At 30.9% G+C, this 22,036-nt stretch overlaps 2 protein-coding genes and 1 long non-coding RNA gene across 3 annotated transcripts; 2 read left to right on the forward strand and 1 right to left on the reverse strand.

Annotated features, from left to right (window-relative positions):
- The first annotated feature begins 2,320 nt into the window (after nt 1-2,320).
- On the forward strand, nt 2,321-10,084 carry LOC113521455 (uncharacterized). The gene is made up of 4 exons (XM_052899042.1): nt 2,321-2,427; nt 3,262-3,904; nt 8,979-8,998; nt 9,547-10,084. Exons 1-4 carry the CDS (start codon nt 2,368-2,370, stop codon nt 10,012-10,014), a joined length of 1,191 nt encoding a protein of 396 aa, XP_052755002.1. The 5' UTR covers nt 2,321-2,367; the 3' UTR covers nt 10,015-10,084.
- Nucleotides 10,085-13,901: 3,817 nt separating this feature from the next.
- LOC113521509 (cuticle protein 38-like) lies at nt 13,902-14,821 on the forward strand. Its single transcript, XM_026907049.3, has 2 exons — nt 13,902-14,011; nt 14,285-14,821. Exons 1-2 carry the CDS (start codon nt 13,922-13,924, stop codon nt 14,630-14,632), a joined length of 438 nt encoding a protein of 145 aa, XP_026762850.2. The 5' UTR covers nt 13,902-13,921; the 3' UTR covers nt 14,633-14,821.
- A 2,584-nt stretch (nt 14,822-17,405) lies between these two features.
- LOC113521387 (uncharacterized) lies at nt 17,406-21,263 on the reverse strand. Its single transcript, XR_008253316.1, has 2 exons — nt 20,355-21,263; nt 17,406-17,656 (listed from the first exon to the last, which is right to left on the reverse strand). It is a non-coding gene; the product is annotated as an uncharacterized LOC113521387 (long non-coding RNA).
- Between the last annotated feature and the right edge of the window lie 773 nt (nt 21,264-22,036).

Here is a 22,036-nt window from a genome sequence, read left to right on the forward strand (position 1 = left end):
TAGTTTATTATGCTTATCTTGCCACCTGCTTCTTAACTAGGACAGATACTAAGGAAATAGAATTAATATATAATTGGTAATTTATGTTAATGACATATAATTTCGTTGAATAAAATTTAATCTTTAAACTTTTGACTTCGTTATAAACAAGTTGTTCCCGCGACTTCGTTTACATTATATACAAAATTAAAATAAAATTAATTTTATTAAAACATCCACAGACAGATAGGTAGGTATCTACCTAATTAGATTAGTGGTGTTTAGACTGTTGTTTTGTTCTTTTTATTTAATTTTGATCCTTCAAAATTTTACTTTAAAATATAAAGTTAATACGACTACGTATATACGACTTTTATCTACTGTGAAAAGAATTATCATAAATTAATAATAATAATAACCAGTCTGGAACAACACCTCAGACGGTTGGGATTTCTAAGCGGCTCACTCCCGCGAAAGATGCAGAAAGCGGTGCTCTTAGATACTGCCCTCATTGTACACGAATTTCTCCCCCTGGAGCCCTGAACCCCGGCCAACTGTGTTTTTGCCAAGGGTTAGTTTGCTATCTCCTCTCCCTAAGAGGGGACATGTAAATGTTGTTAAAAAATAATAATAAATAATTTTGATTCAAATAAACTTAATAATAAGAATTTTTATATCATATTTTTTTTTTATAATTCTACCGCCCATTTAATGGACAAGAAACACAGCTGTTGTTTTTTTTTTCAAATAAAATTTAATTTTACAACAAAAAAAATATGAATAGATATAATGACTATCAAAAACTTTGTATTGATAAAAAGATAGAAAAAACAAAGTCAGTCATTATATTCTTGGACGGACCAGTCCCTACTAGAAGCACTCGTTCACGAGTATGACGAATGAGCCAGCCATCGTTGTGTTCGACCATATTATAGCAAGCACAATGACCCGGCCAATCACGCTGCCACCAATTTGGACATCAAAGTGAGATGTTAAAGACAAAATTATCATGTGTCACAATATTGTACACCGCTCTACCCGTTGACATTGATACTCCTTTCCACTTTGGGTTTGCTGGAACTCTATTAGAGTTGAACTCGCCTTTATACATTTACTTACTTCTGTCAGATTTTTATATATATCACTATGTATGGTAAAGTATTAATATGGGATCGATATATAAATAACCCTTATCGATATTAAAATGAATACGGAAAATATTATTAAAAAAAAAACAGGCGAGTTGAAAAACCTCTTTGACGTCGCTTAAAAAATGAAAATGTCTATTTCTACTTTTTTATTATTTATATGGTCACATTGTGAATAAAATAAACTGCAAGTAACCAACATTTTTTATTTATTATCATATCGCTTCTTTACTAACGTGCCAATTGAAGTATTGTTTATATTAATTAGATATAGGTAATATATAGCAATATCAGTATATGTTACAATATATATATATATATATATATATATATATATATATATATATATATATATATATATATATATATATATATATATATATCTAATAAAAGATATATTAAATACCTGTTGTCCAATATATTAAAATGAAGCATCCGACTAAAAAGAATGTAAATTTCCGACTGATACAGGCGGTATCAAAATGATTGATGACCTTTTTTCTATCATAAATTTCTAGAGGCATCCAATATCTAGATTTTGGAGCGGTACCGATTTTGTCCATGCCTAGTATTATTATTATTATGAAGCAATTAACGCGCAAACGGTGTAAAATAAAATTTCTATAATCCCAAATAGGATTTCGTGAAGCATTAATTCAGTCTAAAAAAATTTATTTCGAAATAAGTTATATTTTAACGGTATTTTCAAGTTTCAGATACGAACTTAAGTCTTTTTGGACTTATTTATAGAAGTATATGACCCCAAAAAATGAAATTGCCAAGCTGTTGGTTTTTCTTTAAAAAATAAATAAACAAAAGGCTGAAGTCTATAAGTGTATAGATATAAAAGATATTTTATCACTATGTGATGATGCTCTCTGCTAAAATAATTTTGTTTGATAAGATGAAACTCATTTACATATAAGTATGTGGATACACCTATAATATATAGGTATATGACCTTAGGTACCAATGACCAGGACGCCCTTTCTTATAATTATATAAATAGACTTAGGTAGCTATTTTAGCGAACTCGTTTTATCAAACATAACCTTGATGTCCATAGTAAATTATAATAAAGTATAAAACTGTGATGTATTTAAATTTCTCGACACGTGTATTCTATTAATGAATTGAACTTTAAACCAATGGGGTTAAAGTATGTTTTATAATTAATTTTTATGTGAAATTTTAGGATAGCGTCCGGTTTTGTGATTTTCCTATAAAATAGGCGTCTGGGATGAGTTTAACGTTATTCAACTTCCACGGCCCTGAACAAAACATAACCATGTACAAACTGGTGAGTTCTATTTTAGATATTTAATTAATACCTATTTATAAGCGAAATAGTCGCTAACTGCCTAAATTTTATACCTAAACGGTTGAATACCTTAAATTTCATAACCTTTAAAATTTATTTTTCATTTTACTATTAAGAACTAATATACGCTGAATAATCTGCGACAATGGCAAAATTGATCTTATTTCTCGCTTATCCTACTAATATTATCAATATAGAAATTTGTAATATTATTTGAATTTTTGTTATTTGGTTACCCATATAGGCTTAACAATTTACAATGAAATTTTGGTATAAGTTGTATTGTATTGTAGTAGTAACAAATAGGATATTTTATATCGTAGTTAATGTGAATAAAGTTTTGCAAAATAGTTAACATAATATATATGAAAGTTTATGAATATATTTGAATGATTGTTGAAGTACAATTATTCAAACATCACGCTTAAATTTCTGTACGATTTTGAGTTAAATTTAGTAAACTGCCTAACAACATTTTAGATAACATCCAAGATACTTTTTAACTTAATTCATAAGAAAAAGCTGCAAATTATAAAATAATATACTATTAACCATGAGTGCTCGTTTTACAAATATTGCGGCGCACACACACGCACTTATTCTCACTGAAAATGCTGTGATATACACATTTATACACATTTTTTCCCACGTATTTAGTTAATTTAGTAGCTTTATTATTATTATTAGGTATTTTTTAACGCCTGCGTGGCTGCCGTCGTATATTTGGGCAAAATAAAGTTTTTTTCTTCATTTCTAATATATTGTTCATATGTAATTAAATTCGTATTAATTAAGAGTCGTTATATGTTCCAGTTCATATTCGCCGCTGTGCTGGGGCTCGCTGCTGCCAAAGCTAACTATGGCTCGGCTGTATCCGTCGCGCCATCAGTGGCCGTGTCAACACCTGTACCTTACACCGCATCAGCAGTACAATCAGCACAAGTCGCCTACCCTTCACCAGTGGCCTACTCTGCACCAGTAGGCTATTCGTCTCCAGTAGGCATTTCTGGACAAGTAGGCTACCCAGCACCAGTAGGATACTCATCGCCAGTAGGTTACTCCTCACAAGTGGGATACTCTGCACCAGTAGGTAACCCCGCACCAGTAGCCTATTCGTCAGCAGTTGCCTACTCTGCTCCCCCAGCTGTGGGTGTTACCCCTCGTAACGGGTACTCTGCTCCAGTAGCCTCGGCACCAGTCTCCTCAGTCGCCTACTCTGCCCCTGTCTCCTTCCCCAGGTCTGCCGTATCGTCCGCACCAGCAGCAGTTTCCTATGCCACCCCATCGGTTAACCCTGCACCTTACACTGCTCCCGTCCCCGCACAAATTGCCTCATTCGGCTACCCATCATACCCAGCCCAGTTTGCTTACTCTGGTTATTCCCCATACTATACTGGATACCCTGGCTACAACTATGGATTCGGTTACAACTACCCATCTTACTACTGGAAGAAACGTTAAGATTAGATTAACCACCGAAAAACCTGTTGTAGATATAAAATTAAATAAGTATGCAAATTTAAAATAAATGTTACCGACTGCTCCTTCGAGTTTTTAATATATTACCCTAGAATTTTAGTGCACGCTCGTACTAAACACAAAACGCACTCGTGTGAAATATTCATATGTCACATTTCGATATTTACAATGCAATAAACATGTAAAATGATATAATTAAAAACCCGGATATACATAAAATTACTATAAAATACTTTTTGGTACCTAGATATAATACCTAGGTATACCAAACTACTCACTGGTTGTTACTATACTTATTGGAGACTTTATACTGAGTCATTTACGTGAGTACCTCTATCTCTCTCGTATTTCAGCTGCTTGACAACTATGCTTGCATTGCTGTGCTTAGGTAAAAAAATGGTTAAAAAACTGTTAAGTTACTTGTTATCTCCATATCAACAAACATAACAATAGTCAGTATTATGGAAAGCCGTTTACTACAATGTATTCTGTGATATTTTCGTTTCTGTTTATGTAGACGGTGTAGACAATGTAGACAGTTAACTTTTTCCATCAGTTTAGCGATTAACTTGTAAAAAAATCAATAAAATAGTAAACAAGAATAACATCCTTACTAACTCTACTATTTACTTTATAATATAATAGATGTAAGTGTTTATTTGTTACTGCTTGACGTTTTGACAAGTGTTACCCACTTGATAAATTTCGATATAGTCTTTATGGTAAGTAGATAAAAAATAAAATTTTTCCTGTTTTAAATATCACATATTTCCTATATAAATTCCAATTAAATTAGTAAAATTGTTACAATAAGTTTTTTTTTAATCAGTTTATAGTATTAATATATATTTCGACATTTCTCCAAATTAATGATTAAGATATTATTATTTAAGAAAGAGAAAACAATAACTACAATGACGGAAAAGTACTTAATTAGAAAATTCAGAAAAAAATACATAATTTTTGTTTTGATAACAATTTGAATAATTTTTAGTTTGATGAGTATTAAAATAATCAATATCAAATGTTTTGAATTAATTATGTTTTTTAATTCTTATATAACATATGGTGGCCCTAACATTTACATACGGATACATAAAATATGGCATGCTAACTAGTTATTTTCATCTACGCCTAAAATACGAATTTATTTGAATATATTTTTTATTGGTCCGATAATTATTTTTTAATATATATATATATATATATATATATATTGCTAGTGTATCTTTCGGATTATTAATAAGTTATCTAACTATAACAATTGTATCATAATATTTATATCATCATACCAGCCGTTAAATATCTATTGCTGAGCATAGGCCTCCTCCTATTGGAGGGTTTTACCAGTGGTTGCCACGCTTGATAAGCGGATTGACAACCGCAGTTAGGATTTGATGATGTTTTAAGGGGGACGCTGCTCCCCATCTCTCGACCATTAAGTTCCCGTAGTCGCCTCTCACGATACCCACAGGAAAGGAAGAGGTGATCCATTCAATGTTGGGACCACACAGCAGCATTTTTGTGAAGTGGACAAATTTTTTTGTAAAAATGAAAAACAAGCTGCAGCTAGCAACCCACTTGATGGATAATGTTAACGTTTAGTGATAAACACAGCACTATATTATATACTGATTGCATCCATTTATCTATATTTTTTTTCATATTTCTCTCATGTTTTTTTCACATGAGTCAGACAGTGAATATTTGTTCGCACAGCCTAGGCTTATTTTGATAGTTTCTGATCCGAATTTTGATAAAAGGCATAAAGCCATTCCTTTTTTTTTCCATAAGAGTATATAAAATATGTATAGATATCTTGTCCTGTATCTGACATTTATAGAAACCGCTTATATGTTGCCTAATATTAGTAATGGGCCACGTCGAATTAAATCGAATAAATTGGAGTGAGCAGATTTTAATACCTAAAGATGTTCAGATATTCGAGTACTCAATATACAGAATTCGTATATATGATATTCGAATGCAGTTTCGAGTATTTATGTGTTTCGAAAATTAATCGCTTTTTTCTTCATTATGAAAATAAGAAATATTAAATAATAGAACGGTGCCCCTTCCTCTCATCTTCATTAGCTTCAAAAATCAATTATACAAATTATTTGAGTTTGATGTTGTGCTTCAATATTCGAACAAGCACTCAAGTACGTACTCGTCCGAATCCTCAAATTCGTGAATTCATTTTTTTTAATAAGTATCATCATACTCGAATACCAAAAATGGCAGATTTAGCGTATCACTACTTCTGAGTAGGAAATATCTAGACAAATTTTCAGGTGGCAGGTACAGAATTTTACAGTGTTAAAGTTCAAGATGTTATACTAAGTATATATTTAAAAAGCAGCCCTATTTTTACGATAAATGGCTTTTTTATTTTTTATTTATTTTATTTATTCTTTATTGCACAATAAAACTTTGTACAAGCGGCGAGCTCGAGCTAACCATTAGGTAAAAACAGAAAGCGTATTAAGATCAAATGTGGTGAAAAATATGTAACATAATAGGATTTTTACTATTTGTCTTAGAAATTACATTACTAAAACAAGAACAAGTAGAAATGTGGTCGCAAAAAAATGGTCTATCTTTTAACTAAATTACTCTTTTCACGCACCTAATCAGATCACAATGTTGCAATTCTTGGCGAGGACAGCCTCTTAAGTAAAATATTCGTCAGGTGGCTTTGGAAATTTGAATTTCGAATATTTATTTTATTACCTCAATGAACATATAATGTTTAAGTTGCCACTAATTTTAGCAGATTTAAAGTTTAAGGACCATTCACACACAACAGAATCAACACGTGACGATGAATGTAATATACTCATCAGTACTATGACATGTCAGAGTTATTCAGAACCATGTTGGCATTCCGTATTCCTGGCCATAACAGATACAATGTAAAAAAAATAAAATAAAATAAAACTCGCATTATACTGATACTGTTGATCAACTCCCGTACCCATAGTAATTGAGCTACCGTTTCTTAATGGGCATCTATCTACTTCATAAAAGTCATATCAGTCATATCCAAAATTTTATGTATCCAACTCTAGCAGTTTAGGTTCTGCATTAATAAATAAGTCAGTCGGTCTGTATAAATAAATAATTTATCTTGAATACCGACAATTAAAATATTTTCAATGCTAAAAACTAATTTCAAATTACAGAAAGCATAAGTGATGTCATTGACATTAACAATAATTTTTTTTCACTGACATTCGTGTATGAATCGTCACGCGTCAGCACGGGTAAGTGCGAATAGAGCTTATTTTCTAAGACCCATGACTCCAAATTTAGAACAGAATGTGTTCGAACTAAGTATATTAACATATTTTATTAGATCATCATTGGCATAGAACACACGTTTGAAATGTCAATGAATTTTAACTGTCTGTAATTGTTGATGGATTTAATACAAAAATATTATGTTATGAGAAATAAATATATTTTAGTCAATATGTTTATTACGGGTACATGTAACCTTGTAGTGAATTAGTAATAGATATATATATATAACATTCTATTGCTAATTCATGCATAGTAAATTCCACTAGTGTTTAGCAAAATATAGTTCGAAAATAACTTTAAATAAACAGTCACGGTGCCTAGTAGACAGGCATATTAGACAGAGAGATGGAGAGGCATATCATCCCTCAGCACAACAAGGACATAGGACTTATAAGAAATCTATTTTTTCCAGATCATTCAAGCCGAGGTCAACTAATATAGTCTCTTTTATAAATAATATAAACTGTAGATATAAACAGCACTAATGTTACAAAATAAATTGAACACCTACTGTCCCTCTCACGGATTGTCATTTCTAAAGCATTATACTTCTACAATCAGTAGTTTTATAACTATTTCGCATCCCTCAAACCTAGACAGGTATAGAAAACTAAAAAAAAATCCTTTTTTACCGAGGAAAGAATATAACTATTAAAATCTAACAAATCGATATAGTTAACGTAAGAGCCTAATTTTTCAATACTTTGCGTACTCAAATCTACGATCTCCCAATAATTTCAACTCCTATCTGAATTCATTTCATGTTTTAAACTCAATATACCTATAGTCAGATAATATACACATATTATCTGAGTAGAACTGGATTTCAAAATTACAAATGAATTATTTTGCACTTTGAAAGTCTTACAGTACCTATCCAAGTGACAAAATTGAAACATAAGCTATAATAAACATAGAACATAATTAAAATTATATTTTTATCTATATATCTAAGGATATATATATATATATATATATATATATATCCGGATTTGAATAATTCTATGTAAATCATAGAATTAATCAAAAACTTTAATAATATAAGATAATAAATAACAAAAAATATTTCCATTCTATGCTTTCGAAAACAGTCGTATTTAATCTAATATCCAAACGATCATCTTTAAAATTAGTTTACAATAATTATGTTTCTCCTATTATTATTTTAAAACTATTAAATAACACATAAAATAATATACAAATTAAGAAATTATTTTATAAAATCAGTTTACATAATAATGTGAGAATTCGTTTGATCTGAATTAATTTGCATTTTACAATTTACGAGTATAGAAAAAATTAAAGTTAAATCTTTTATTTTATTTGTCATATAGATAAGTAAGAAAGGTATACTTTTTAATGAAAATCATACAAATCTACAGGACTATTTACTAAACATTTAATTGAGAACTTAATGACTAACATAAGTGTAATAACGAGATATGTTGTAATTATTTCTTTAGGAAACAAAAATATGGTAGGCTGTTTTCAAATAATTTTAATTGCTATATTTGAACTAGTTTTGACAAATTAGCCTTGAATTTTGTATAAAATTATTTTTCTGTATGAATCAACAAAGTTCACACTTATCATAAATTAATATAAGACTTTATTTCAATGCGCATAAAATATATTTTCAGATTTATTATTTTTATATATTTTACTAGTGACGATTTTAGAAATTCGTATAAAATAGCCGAGCGAGTGGATATTTTATCATTCAGCTCCAACGGCCTGAAAACAAATATCAAACATGTACAAATTGGTAAGTATTTTTAAATTTATAAATAAATAAATAATATACGTGTAAAAAGAGACTTAATGAATTTTAATGAACATCTTGTTTTAATGAAATTTTTTATTAATGAACATTCATTATTTGAAATAATAATTAATACAGGGCATGAGTATTTTAGTCAAATTACCTATTTTTTATTTTTTGATTTCATATGAGTTCAATTTAGATCATGCAATAAAATTTATTTGCAGTTTAGTAACATATCGAAATCTCAGACCAAAATTCAGCTATATTATGATTAAGTTGTTTATATTTTGTTTTTGCTATAGTGTAATCCCTTCGTTGTGCTAACATTCTTTTATACTTGCATATATTAACTACTTCATATCATGCAGATTTTTTTTTTAAATAATGACCATTGTGTGTCATCCTAATTCTAGTTAAAATTTATTACAATAAAATGTGGCACAAATTAATGTAAGAATTTGCACAACAATAAAACTTTCCCTATATTCTGATTATGCTTTTTACTATAATATTGAAAATAATAATAATAAATATATGTTAAATTACAGTTGGTTGTCGCCGCTGTTTTGGGGCTTACCGCAGCTAAGCCTAGCGGTCTGTTTGGCGGAGTAGCTTACACTGCCCCAGCCGTTGCCGCCGCCCCAGCCGTCGCTTACTCTGCACCCGCCGTCGGCTACTCTGCGCCCGCGATCGGCTACTCTGCGCCCGCCGTCGGCTACTCTGCGCCAGCTATCGGATACTCTGCACCAGCCATCGGCTACTCTGCACCCGCTGTCGCTGCCCCAGTAGCTTATTCTGCCCCTGCCGTCACCGCTCCAGTAGCTTACTCTGCCCCAGCCGTCTCTGTCGCACCTGCTGTATCCTACGCAAGGTCCGTGGTCGCTGCTCCAGCCGTCTCTCCCATCGGCTACAATGCCGGTTACGCTGGTTATGGATATGGCGCTGCCCCCATTGCCTACTCTGGATATGGTCTAGGCTACGGATACGGCGGTTACGGCTACTTGAAGAAACGTTAAGATCCAAGCGACTACCACAATCAGTTTTAGGTACATGTTCATATGGCAATAAATGTAAAATGATAAAATGTATATTTCTTTCTTTTAACAAAATTTTATTAATTCATTTAAAAAAAATACTATATTATATAGCTACTTCATTAAAAGAGGTAATCAAAATAATTATAAAAAGACCACAAATATACATACTTTGATATATAATTAAGAATATCATCAATTTAAAATAGCGATTACAAAATAATTAAAATAATGTACATTATTTTAATTATTTTGTAATCGCTATTTTTTTCTGCAATGCTAAACATACATGTTAAGTATACATTCGCAGTCATATAAACCATGCATATGAAAACTACAAACGCTTAATCTTCTTATAGCTATATTTTTTTAAACTTACTGTAATGTTAAAGACTTTCTTTTAAAATTGACATTGTCTGATCGAACAATACGATTGGGTTGTAGCAAATATTAATATTTACACTATTTTAAAACTTATAGTATGAAACACCTTACAAAATACTGTTTCAATAACAGCATTCTAATTATTATATGGAAATAGTCCAAGATGTTTTTAAGTGTTTTTACTACTATTCTTGTGAAGGCAGCACCTACTTGATCTCAAAAGATTATAGGCCACCTTTATTGTAAATGAAAGCCTAATAAAAAAGGTTACAAAAGCTTTGAACCCTAATTCATAATATGAGAGAAAAGGATTGTTAGATGTTAGCCCCCATTGCTAACAATACACATAAGGTCGATAGTCGCAGTCCTCCTTGAAAAGCACCGTGATTAATTTGTGTAAATTCACCACTACTGGCCCACTGATCTGACTTCATCCTCATGCTCCACCATTTTATACTATTAGAATAGGCAGGTGCCATTTCATCATTTTCATCCACTTAAAAAGAGATTCGCAGTCTTGTGACACACGCACGTGAGGAGAACAAAAATAATCTATCCTAAATTAATTACGCCAAAAAATGGTTACATAAAAGGTTTTCCACATATTTAGTAACCGAAATAGACTCGGTATAGAATTATTAAGGTGGTTTTAATTTAAATAAAACTCAATAAACCAAAACAAAGTATGTTTCAACTTAACTCAAGAAGTGCTCTATTAATAAAAAAAAAAAAAACATATTTTAATAGCACAATTTCCAAGAGTTTTGCTTCAATGGAAGTAGTTACAAGGATTCTTAACAATAGCAAAACGTTTCAGATCACGTGAACAAACCTTAAAAATGAATACATTTCATTAATGTCTAAAGTACGAAAATGTGACTAATTTTTTTCTAAAAAATCTTTTTTTTAACAATTACATACTTAGTAAAAAATATATGTATTAGCAATAGTCGATTGTGGATTCAATTAGTCAATAAAAAAATTACTTATGTAATATTTTTCATGAACCAAAAACTAAACCAATAAAATGCTCAACAAAACATCTTATTCTTACTAATTTAATAAAACTATAACCAGACGATGTCTGTACATGAGACATTTTTAAAAAAACACTGATGAGAGGGGATTCACTAAGCGCAATAGAACCCAAAACAATAAACCTGTTGTTTGAAATTCAGTTGTACTCCTAAAGGTTGTTTTTAATCTGGTATAGGTATGTTTTATTGTAATAGGTGATCTAATTTATTGATTTTTCTTATTACGCATCAAAACACCAGCGACAGTGGACAGCGATCTAGTGGCAATTCTAATGACTAAATGCGTCTAGTCATTAGAAAGTAATTGTTTGCAAACTTTTGTTAAAAATATTTGCTGTTATAAGAAATCACTGGGTGCAGACTATACATTCTTTGTCAATGAATAATATATCTAACTCTAAGTGATAAGTTAAACAGACATTGTATATATTTTTTAAACAAAATACCAGAGGGAGACTTTGTACAAAAGTCGATTGCTTGGGTATCTCTGTCACATTCGTGTTTCTACCGTGAAGCAGTTGTGATTGCATGGCTGTGTTTCGGTTTGAAGGGTGGGATATGGCGTGAATTTACTGGCTACAGAGGAATAACACCTGAGTCCTCAGGAATGGCAACGCATGGGGGATATCATGGGCGAAACAGTATACTCTGTTATGTCCATGCTACTGTTCATGTCTATAGGCGACGGTTACCACTTTCCATCAGGTGGACCGTCAGCTTGTTTGCCATTCTAAGTTGTATAAAAAAACCTTCTTCAATTTAAAATTCTAAAATATGCCAAAAACAAAGTCGTGGCTAAATAGCTAATTATTAATATTTTACCAATACTGAACTCAGACTACACTTACTACTTACAATATTTTACATTTACAATAAATTTATAGGCAAAAAAAAAGTTATTACTTAGATACTATTGAAACATTCATCATAAAATGGAATTGTTTTTCCTCAATGGCAATCGTTTGCCAATTTCACGATCATTTCTGACAACGTCATATACAAGAGGATCGTAACTTGAAAATTATAATTTTCTACAAGTAATATTCGATATAACGACTAATTACGCATTGTCCCATCGCATATTTGTGTACACTCAAACTACAACTCCTCAATTTAAACTAAATATTCACCGTTCCTGCCATTCTTAATACTTTGAAAATACTTTTTGCTATAGACAATAAGTTCTACGTAGTCATTATTGCAAAATAATATTCAAAATGAGACTAACGACACGACAAACATACTTAATAGTATTATGTACTTATCGAGCAACTGAAACCCACGAAGTGAATGGTGCCCATCTCTCTGAAGGACAAGAACACATATGTTCTAGCTTTGTGACACTACACGTTTACTGAATACTAATAGATATTAATTTTGTTTTCAAAAAATTACAAAAAAGGGCATTACAAATTATAGCCTGAATCCCACAATATCATCATGTAAATACATAACCATCATGTTTTTCTTTATCTTTTCCAAAAATATAATATTCTAATGATGCCTAATCTTTATATATTATAATAATTTCGCCGATTGATTACATTAAATATATGCACAAAAGAGAATCTGGGCAGGGCAGAAATTTGCGCAAAAATACTAGGCGAGGAGACATGACCAGTGATATTCAACTTAATTTTTTAATAGTTCAGCTTGATACATGGTTTTAATCAGTAAAATTATTTAATAAATTGCCCATCGCTTTAAAAACAAGCTACATTTCTTGTTACACAGTTGACGAATTTGATTAATATGTAAATTTTTTTAATTAATTTGCATTATATCTTATAAGTTTTGTATTTGATTACTCTCTTACCATGAACTTATAATTTACTTATTAATATGTAATTTTCAATAATTTGTACATGATATTCAATACAATGGAATAGACGGGTAATGGCTGAAATGATGATGATGATGGTGATGAGGATGATTCAATACAATGTATTTTTGTCAACAAAAAATAAATACGGTTTATTTATTTTTTCTTAACAAAAATACATTATACACATACGGGTTATTTTGCTACCTCACGTCCTATAAAGGGTAGATGTGATTTTTATAAGTAATAATGATAAAATTACGTCTGCATTCATTTTAATTTGAATTCATTTTCTGTAGTTTACAGTTTCTTTACACGCAGGCACATAAAATAAATTAGTATTGTTATTTATGTTCCTATACAATAAAACAAATGGATGTTTAACTTCCTACCCAATTAAGATCAATGAATTTTTACGATTTTGTATTACAAGCAAGAAAGTGACGTGACTGCAAGGTTAATGGGAAAAACACAAGTGGTTTTGGACACACTTACCTCTGCTGTGATTATACATTCTTTTGTTTTCGTCACAACTATTTAACAAGACCTTGACAATACTATTCAAAGATTCTATTCTTTTTCATAGTTATCCATTTGTTACCATTTCCATTTAAAGTGTGGCAAATATATAAGGTACGAGATACTTATGACTGTCAGTGCATTGCCAATAGTCAAACAGAGGAACTTGTCAACGAAAACATTTCATTTTGTAACAAAAATGTCGAATTTAATTGCGGTAAGTGTTCCTAAATAAAATAAATACATTTAGATACATTTTCTAATTTAATCTGTTTCAAAATTTAACTATTAGAAGTGCAAAATAAATATTATTTTAAATTTTGTTTATATTTTATTTATTTATTTTATGTATATTATAATAATTAAGTGCAGTTTTCAATACTGTTTTGAATGTTGAGTTCCATAGAAGCGATATAATATTGTACTCAATACCATACAGGTTCTGTTTCAAGAGTCAATAAATTCAAATAATTGCACAAATTCTTTCTAGGTAATTGTGCTGGTAGCAATTGTATCAGCAGCAGCTGATCCACTGCTACTCAGTGCATCGTACGTGTCACCATACTTGTCGACTCCTCTAACTTCGGCTGCTTACGTAGCCCCCTCGGCAGCTGTTATCGCAGCCCCGGCGGCCGTATCCGCTGCCGTTCCGGCTGCCGTCCCTGCAGCCGTGCCTGCCGCAGTTCCAGCGGCCTACCCCTACTCTAGTGTATCAGCGTATTCCTACGGTTCATCATATAGCGTCCAAGATTACGCGCCAACTCTAGTCAACTCCGCCGCACCACTGGCGTACAGCCTTCCTTATGCATACGCTGCTGACTATTTCTACCGCCGATAATCGTATACAATTTCGTGTTGTGTTCATATCAAATAATGGATACATATCTCTTAATATGCCTTATTGTGTTGATAATGTAACTGTAATATTTATTGGACGAAATAAATAAAAATATTTTTTCCAAAATAATTTTGTCATTTAAAATTCTGTCAGTGAAACGGTCAGTAAGTCCAAAGACCAATCTAAGTCTCTAATAAGACTAAGGATTCTGATACATAATATCTACAAAAACAAAAAACGATAGTTATCGCTTTCGATATCGTTTGCCCTTCTTACCGCTTTTCATATTGAATAAATGAATAAATGAAATTTATTGCTAAAAATGTAGTACAATCAAATGTTATGATAATATAACAATAGTTGGTTTCACACAATATTTATTATTTTACACATATTACGTAATATGGGGGTAAGAATAAAAAATAATAAAGGCAGTCATTCAAAGATCTCTTGTTTTTTGTTTCTTTTTAAGTGATGAGCCGTATGGTTTCGGAAAAGAATGGGCATCCCCTTCCTTTCCCGTGGGTATTGTAAAAGACGACTAAAGGATATTAATGGTCGAGATATGGACAGTACTGTTCTCCTTATAAGATCACCAAAGCTTAACTGCGATTGGCAACCCGCCTGCCAAGCTTGGCAACTTCTGGGAAAACCCCCCAAAGGGAAGGCCTATGTTTAGCAGTGGTTAGGTAACGGCTGACATGATAATAATATACGAGTAATATGGTAACTTTTACACTCCATGCTTGTTTCTCTATTAACCTAATATATAATCCCATATTAAATAGGCTTTACGCAAATAATCTACGTATAATAGTTTCTAAATACAAAAGAACTGTCAATTTCTATATACCTTTTTAACTTCGCTTAAAAAATATTATTATTGAATGCTTACATTATATCATGCAAATTACTGATTATTTAAATAGAATCACGTAAATTAGTATATTCGTCAGAATGTAATAGATACTGTTTTATAAAAAGCTAAAACTAGATCCATTTATCATTCTGGCTCCATATCTCATTAATAATTTACATATAATTTTTATACCAATCAAAACGCTGAATAGAAGAAACCCATGATATATTTAAATAAAAAATGTAACAAATGTCATTTTTTAAACATCACAGACTTAGACTGAAGAGTATAACGTATTTGCATAAATAGGTACTTATTGGTAAATGAGATTTTTCATAAAAGCGCACCAAATAATAGACTGGGGTCTGTGGAATACTGAGAGCGAGTAACTGACGATTATTACATTATAAAAATAACCAAAAAATGTCATCGTAATGCAGCGTAAAATAAAGCGTAGTTATTGGCAATATGCTTAGCATAATCATGGGCTCAAATGAATAAATGAATAAATACTCTAAATAATCTCAAAGAGTTTTCAGATATCTCACAAATTACTTAGACCAGTTTTGGTAAATTAATCGACCTCAAGAATACTAGCACTTTTCAGTATATGTTTAAATTTTTTATTTTATTAATCGAAAACTAAAATTTTTATTCGTTGTATCATACCATTTAATCTTTGTTGAAAAGAATTAACCAGTTAACTGTATTTCTCTTTGACCAAAATTGATAAATTTGTAATTTTATATAAATACATTTTTGCAACTTTACGCGCGTGATTTAAAAAAAACTCTTATATTTCAGGATTGTATTATTTCATTATAGTTTGTCTGTGTACTAAATATCATTTAAATCGATTAAGCTATTTATATGTAATTGAGTAACAAATATCTAAATATCCGTACGTATTTAAAAACTTTTCTATTCACTATATTACTTTGTAATGTTTATTTTCACTATTTTAAGTTTGACGAGTTTGTATACTTAGTGACAAAATCATAATGAAGACATTTGCCACACTAGCAAAGTCAACGAAGTCACCGACACAGCTCTTAGAATTTATAATAATAATGTGTCAGACATTCATTACGACTCTCGTTGATAATAAACGTATTTTAAAGAAATCCGGTTTCGTGAATAGTAAGTAGTTTGGGGCAAACGTAACGTATAAATAATAGGAGAGAGTTATATATCTAATTATAATCTATGTATCTAATGTGTAAAATTATTTAAATCAATCTATTATTAAGATAATCATTTAAAAAAAAGAAGAATTATGTCGAATAATAGTGATATATTCTTATACAGGTTTTTTGTGGATATTTAAAAGATTTGATGCTTTTACTAAAAAAATCGCCAATTCTATATGGCATAGTACAATAAATAGTATATAAACAAACATATGTACTTTGCTTACTAAAAAGCGAGTGGTACTATCTTAGGTGGTATAAAAATTTTCTTAATATATTTTACAAATAGGTATAGTAATATTCGAATACCTAATATAACATTACAATTTTTATTTTACATTTAGTATCTTAGAATTCTATTTTAAAGGATCACTCATACAACATATATTTGTCTTTCTTCCACAATTTTTATATTAAAAAATTCAAATTTGCTTTATTTTATTTAGTTTACTCATTATAAGTAACATCTCAGTTGTTTAAACATTGTTTGTTAATTAGAAGTCGTTTTGTGACCTTGTTATTATAATAATATCCTTTAGATCAATATGAATGATAACTGATTTATCTAATGAGTGATATCTTGCCCTTGATATATATATATATATGTATTGACATACAATTAAGTACGTACCTAAACAGGCTTGTATACTATCGTACCACTTCCGCGTGGCACCTACAAGAACCATACTTTGATTATTCAACGACATTAAAATAAAACAAATAATTATGCAGCATGAACTATATTATCATTTGGCAAATCGGTATCATATTTCTAGCAATTTTCAATTGTGTGATAGGTTAACGAACATAGTATCCGGAGTACGCGTATGGGACAGCGGCGTATGGAGCGGAATATGCAACAGGAGAATATCCGGAGTAACCGACTGGTAGTACGCCGGGTGCGGAGTAAGTCAGCACTTGAGGCTCAGGCTTGGGGCTGGCGAAAGCAACAGCCACCAGAGCGAAGAGGGCAAACTGAAACAAAATATTATACTTTTAAAAATCGATTAGAAATCACATAGGTCTCTTTCCTTCCTGTTAGAGAAGTCTCGCCTTGTCTAGTATGCTGGCTAGACCTTGCGTTTTTCTTTTTCTTGTGTTACATTTTGTCGCCTCTTTTGTTACCCTAGGGATGAGATGGAGTTATGACACATGAAATTCGTATTCTGTCACCACATGAAGACAAAAATGACATTCATTTAAATTTAGAAATTTAAATTGAATATGAAAATCATACTTGTTTCCTTTTTTTACTAATATTAACTCCTTAAGAATTCAACTCATAGTCACGTATTTGAGATGTTACTTTTGCCACAGACAAAGTTAGTAAGTTTTCTATTAGATTATTTGATTGAAAAAAAAAAAAAAAATTGTAATTTTTTTTCTTGGAACACCGACGATATTGATGATTTTTAATGAAATTCGTATTTGATACAATTTAAACAAATTAAATAACATCTGCTGAAAAGCAAAGCTTCAAATAGAGTTTGTTTGCCTTGTTTATTTCATTCAGGGCAAATAATCGAGTTTTTATGTCGAAAAAGAAATTCTATTAAACGTTATTGTAAAGAAATAAAGTCAAATCAAGCACATTAAAGCCTGTCTATAAGAAAAAGTCAATGACCCGATATCAATTTGGAGCCCTGTTTTAAGTTTCTTTGATATTTATAAATATTATAATTTGCTGCGTAAATTGCAAATTTATTTTGTAAACAACTTAATTATCATCATTACTAATATAATAAAAATGAAAGGGCGTTTGTTTTTTTACTTATTTGTGACCTCTTAGCCGAACTGAAATTTTGGCATGGAGATAGTATATAACCGTGTTTGTTCCAAGTTAAAGAAAATCTGAAAAAAATAATGTCCAGTTCATACAGACAAAATGACTCAATTGCAATTTAAAAAGATAAAAATAAAAGGCTGAAAGTGTTTTTTTTTAAAGTAATCTATAAATATTGGTAGTCATATTCTCAGTCAAAAATATTACAATTATAATCTCTGATGGGGTGACTAAAGGCATATATTATTTATTGACTATTGTCTTTGCAGTGATCAGAACGCTTGATATGGGTACATTTAGAAATAAGCCTATATCGCCTTCTTTCAGACTAATTTGATTTAATAAAGATATTCAAATTAGATTTGATTCGCATTTTTTTCTCTTTTTTATACTGTGATACTCGTGACCTTTGGGGTCTAAATTAGGGTGGGAAATTGCTAGGCCGTAACGCTCTCGGTCACAACATATATTTATAAAAACACCTTTCATACGCGACGAAATAAAAGGGTCAGAGAAGCATCACGGCTAAATGTCAACAGCAATCATCATTCAACTGTGAACGTCCTCTTACGACTGACTTCGCCTGTCCTTGTTACTGTGATCAAAAGGTGTATAAAGCTAGACATGATGCTTTTTCAAGGGCTTAAGTTACTCAGAGACTTTATTAGATACTGTGTAAAAAAGATACGGATCAATGGGCATTTACATACCCTAATAAAGAAATATAAAGCTAATAAAAAAATATAATAATGTCTTTTAAAAAAGTATCTTATTCAAATTCTATTCTTGGCTTCGATTCGATTTTCCGATTTAAGGAAACAATAAAATGGTAAATTTATTGTCGTCGGGAAGACAAATCGAATAAGTAGATATATTTGTATTCTAAAATTTATAGAGTGCACTTAGACAATCGTTTTTCTTTGTAGTCATGCACTAGAATAATAACGTATCAAAACAACAGTCACGCACCAACATTGCCTTTGCGTTGGCGGGTAGAGAATAATGGACAACTTAAAATTTATTTTCTTCGCACTCTGCCGTTGACCGCATGATTATAAGTGAGTTCACATTTATATATTTTAGTCAAGACTATTGAAAGAAATGGTTTGAGTGCTTTAGTATAGTGTATTAGTATAGTAAATAAGCAACAAAATTGTAAGAAAAATGACATAAGCCCTTAAAATGTTTATGTCATTATCATCATATCAGCCTTTTGTTTCGGTTTGAAGGGTGGGATTTAACTGGCCATTGCTGAACATACGGTTACCACTTTCCTTCAGCTTGTTTGCCATTCCTTTAACTGGCCATTGCTGAACATAAACCTTCCCCTTGTTTTTGCAAAGGCAAATTAACAACCGTAGTGTCAGGATAAGAGATGTTTAAGAGGGATACTGCTGCCCATTTCTCGCCCTCACTTAGTCGGCTCTTATGAAACACACGGGAAAGGAAGGGGTGGTCTATTCTATGCCGGGACCTTCCTTTAATATTTCTATGTAATTTAAATTAATATTTATTATTACTCAATTTAAGCACCATTATTTTTAAGACATCGTAATAAAATATCGTAAAATAATACAAAAGAATCCTTATTCTTTGAAGTGTGATATCGTCTGTCTGGCACTGTGCTGTATCTAAACAGCTTTTAATTTTATTTCGATTCATGCGTATGGTATGCAATATTTTCTTCAATTCCGCACTTATTTCTTACTTTTTGTAATCGAAATATATACTCCCGTTTCTCTCTGTTTCGCAAAACTGGCAGGCTTATTTATTATCATAATATTATAGAATAATTTAGCCCAAAAAAATAAATAGAATCTACTTTTATCCTCAGTAAAAAAAAATAACTTCAGCAAAAAGTTATAAAATATTTTTTAAGCAACAACTCACCAGTCTGAAGAACATGGTTGAAGTTTTACTTTGAGTTACTAACACAAGTAATAAATTTCAAAACTCGGACATGTCTTATATACAAAATGAGCCCAACCACGCCCAAACTACTTTGTCTCGTAATGCAACAAAAAGCCGTCCTTGATCTTCAAAATAATAAATGTATTCAATGTACGTACATACTCACATATCAAGTACCTAATCAACATCCGTATTAGGCGTCACCCATCATTATAGGTCCACTGAACAAGACTGCACCTGATATTGAAGACCTTAATTATATAGTAACAAGTAAGCAATTACTTTAATAAAATATTCGTAATGGCAATAATAATAAAAAAATTAGGGTTCCTTATCGAATAATTATACCTTTATATTCCTAACTAAAAGTTTTAAATATACAACGTATATCGAACGGGTTTCTACCAAACATACATATTGTATTAGTAGTACCCGTACTATTACGAGTAGGTACTGCCAGTCATATCACACAGCATTATAAAGTCCCAAGCAAAACAAAACATGTACTAAGAGTTCGAAATAATTGATTGAAATAATAAATTATTTAAATATATATTTATGCATACAAGTATTTCTATACTACGGAAATGCCGTAACAATGAGACAATGTATTAAACCCACCAACCAACCACCGAGGTTTATTATATGATGTCCATAGAGCTGTTCATGTGGTAGGCGTCACCCAGAGTGGTGCCGTTACCAGTTACCATCAGGCACGCCGTCCGATTGATTGCCATAGGCATATATTTAATAATCATGTTTTTAAACATGATTATTGTCCAAATACTTTGAAATACTTACTTTTTTTCAAACTTTAAATTAAATAAAAATGTGAATGAGACCCTCTCACTCACATTTTTATTTAATTTAAAGTGAGTATTTATATATAAAAATAGTATTTTTATATAAACATATAAAATATATAAACATTTATATATATACATGCGGCCTTTATTTGAAATTTACTTCTAGTACGAGTATATCCAATTTCATAACGATTAATTGAGACGTTAATTCACCAAGAGATAATAAACAACGAAAAAACTCACTAGAAAATTAATACTATATAAATACTAACACAATTAGATTTATTATTATAAAAAATATGCCAATCTTTTTTTATTTAATATTCAATGGACTGACATGCTGGAAATTTCCAATACGCCACTTGTACCTTACCAAATCGTGTAGGTACATTTAACTCTTACTAGGTGTAACATTTCTTAATAGTAATTGGACTATAAAGAAAAACAAAATGTATGTCAAAACATGTATAATATAATTTTAAAATAACATTACAATTATCACCGATTTTGGCAGCAGAAATAAATGAATACAAAAGTATATAGAGTTGTTAAAGCATCTATACATAAATTTTTGGGCATTACTTCGAGAAGTGTCGAGATCATGTTTGAATCAATAGTATCCATATCCATAACTGTATGGAGATGCGTAAGAGCCATATCCCGAGTAAGTGGCAGGATTCGAATAGCCGGAGTATCCATAGTATCCAGGAGAACCGGCTCCATAGCCACTATATCCGTAGCTTGGATAGTACTGCGGTCTGGCCATAGCTAGTGCGAAGAGTGCAAATAGAAGTACCTGAAAAAAATAAATTATGACATTATTTTGATTTTCATGGATGTCCATTATATGCATAA

The sequence above is a fragment of the Galleria mellonella genome, unplaced genomic scaffold (genome assembly GCF_026898425.1).
Source record: "Galleria mellonella isolate WM207_F2 unplaced genomic scaffold, CSIRO_AGI_GalMel_v1 utg55, whole genome shotgun sequence".
Lineage (NCBI taxonomy): Eukaryota > Metazoa > Arthropoda > Insecta > Lepidoptera > Pyralidae > Galleria > Galleria mellonella.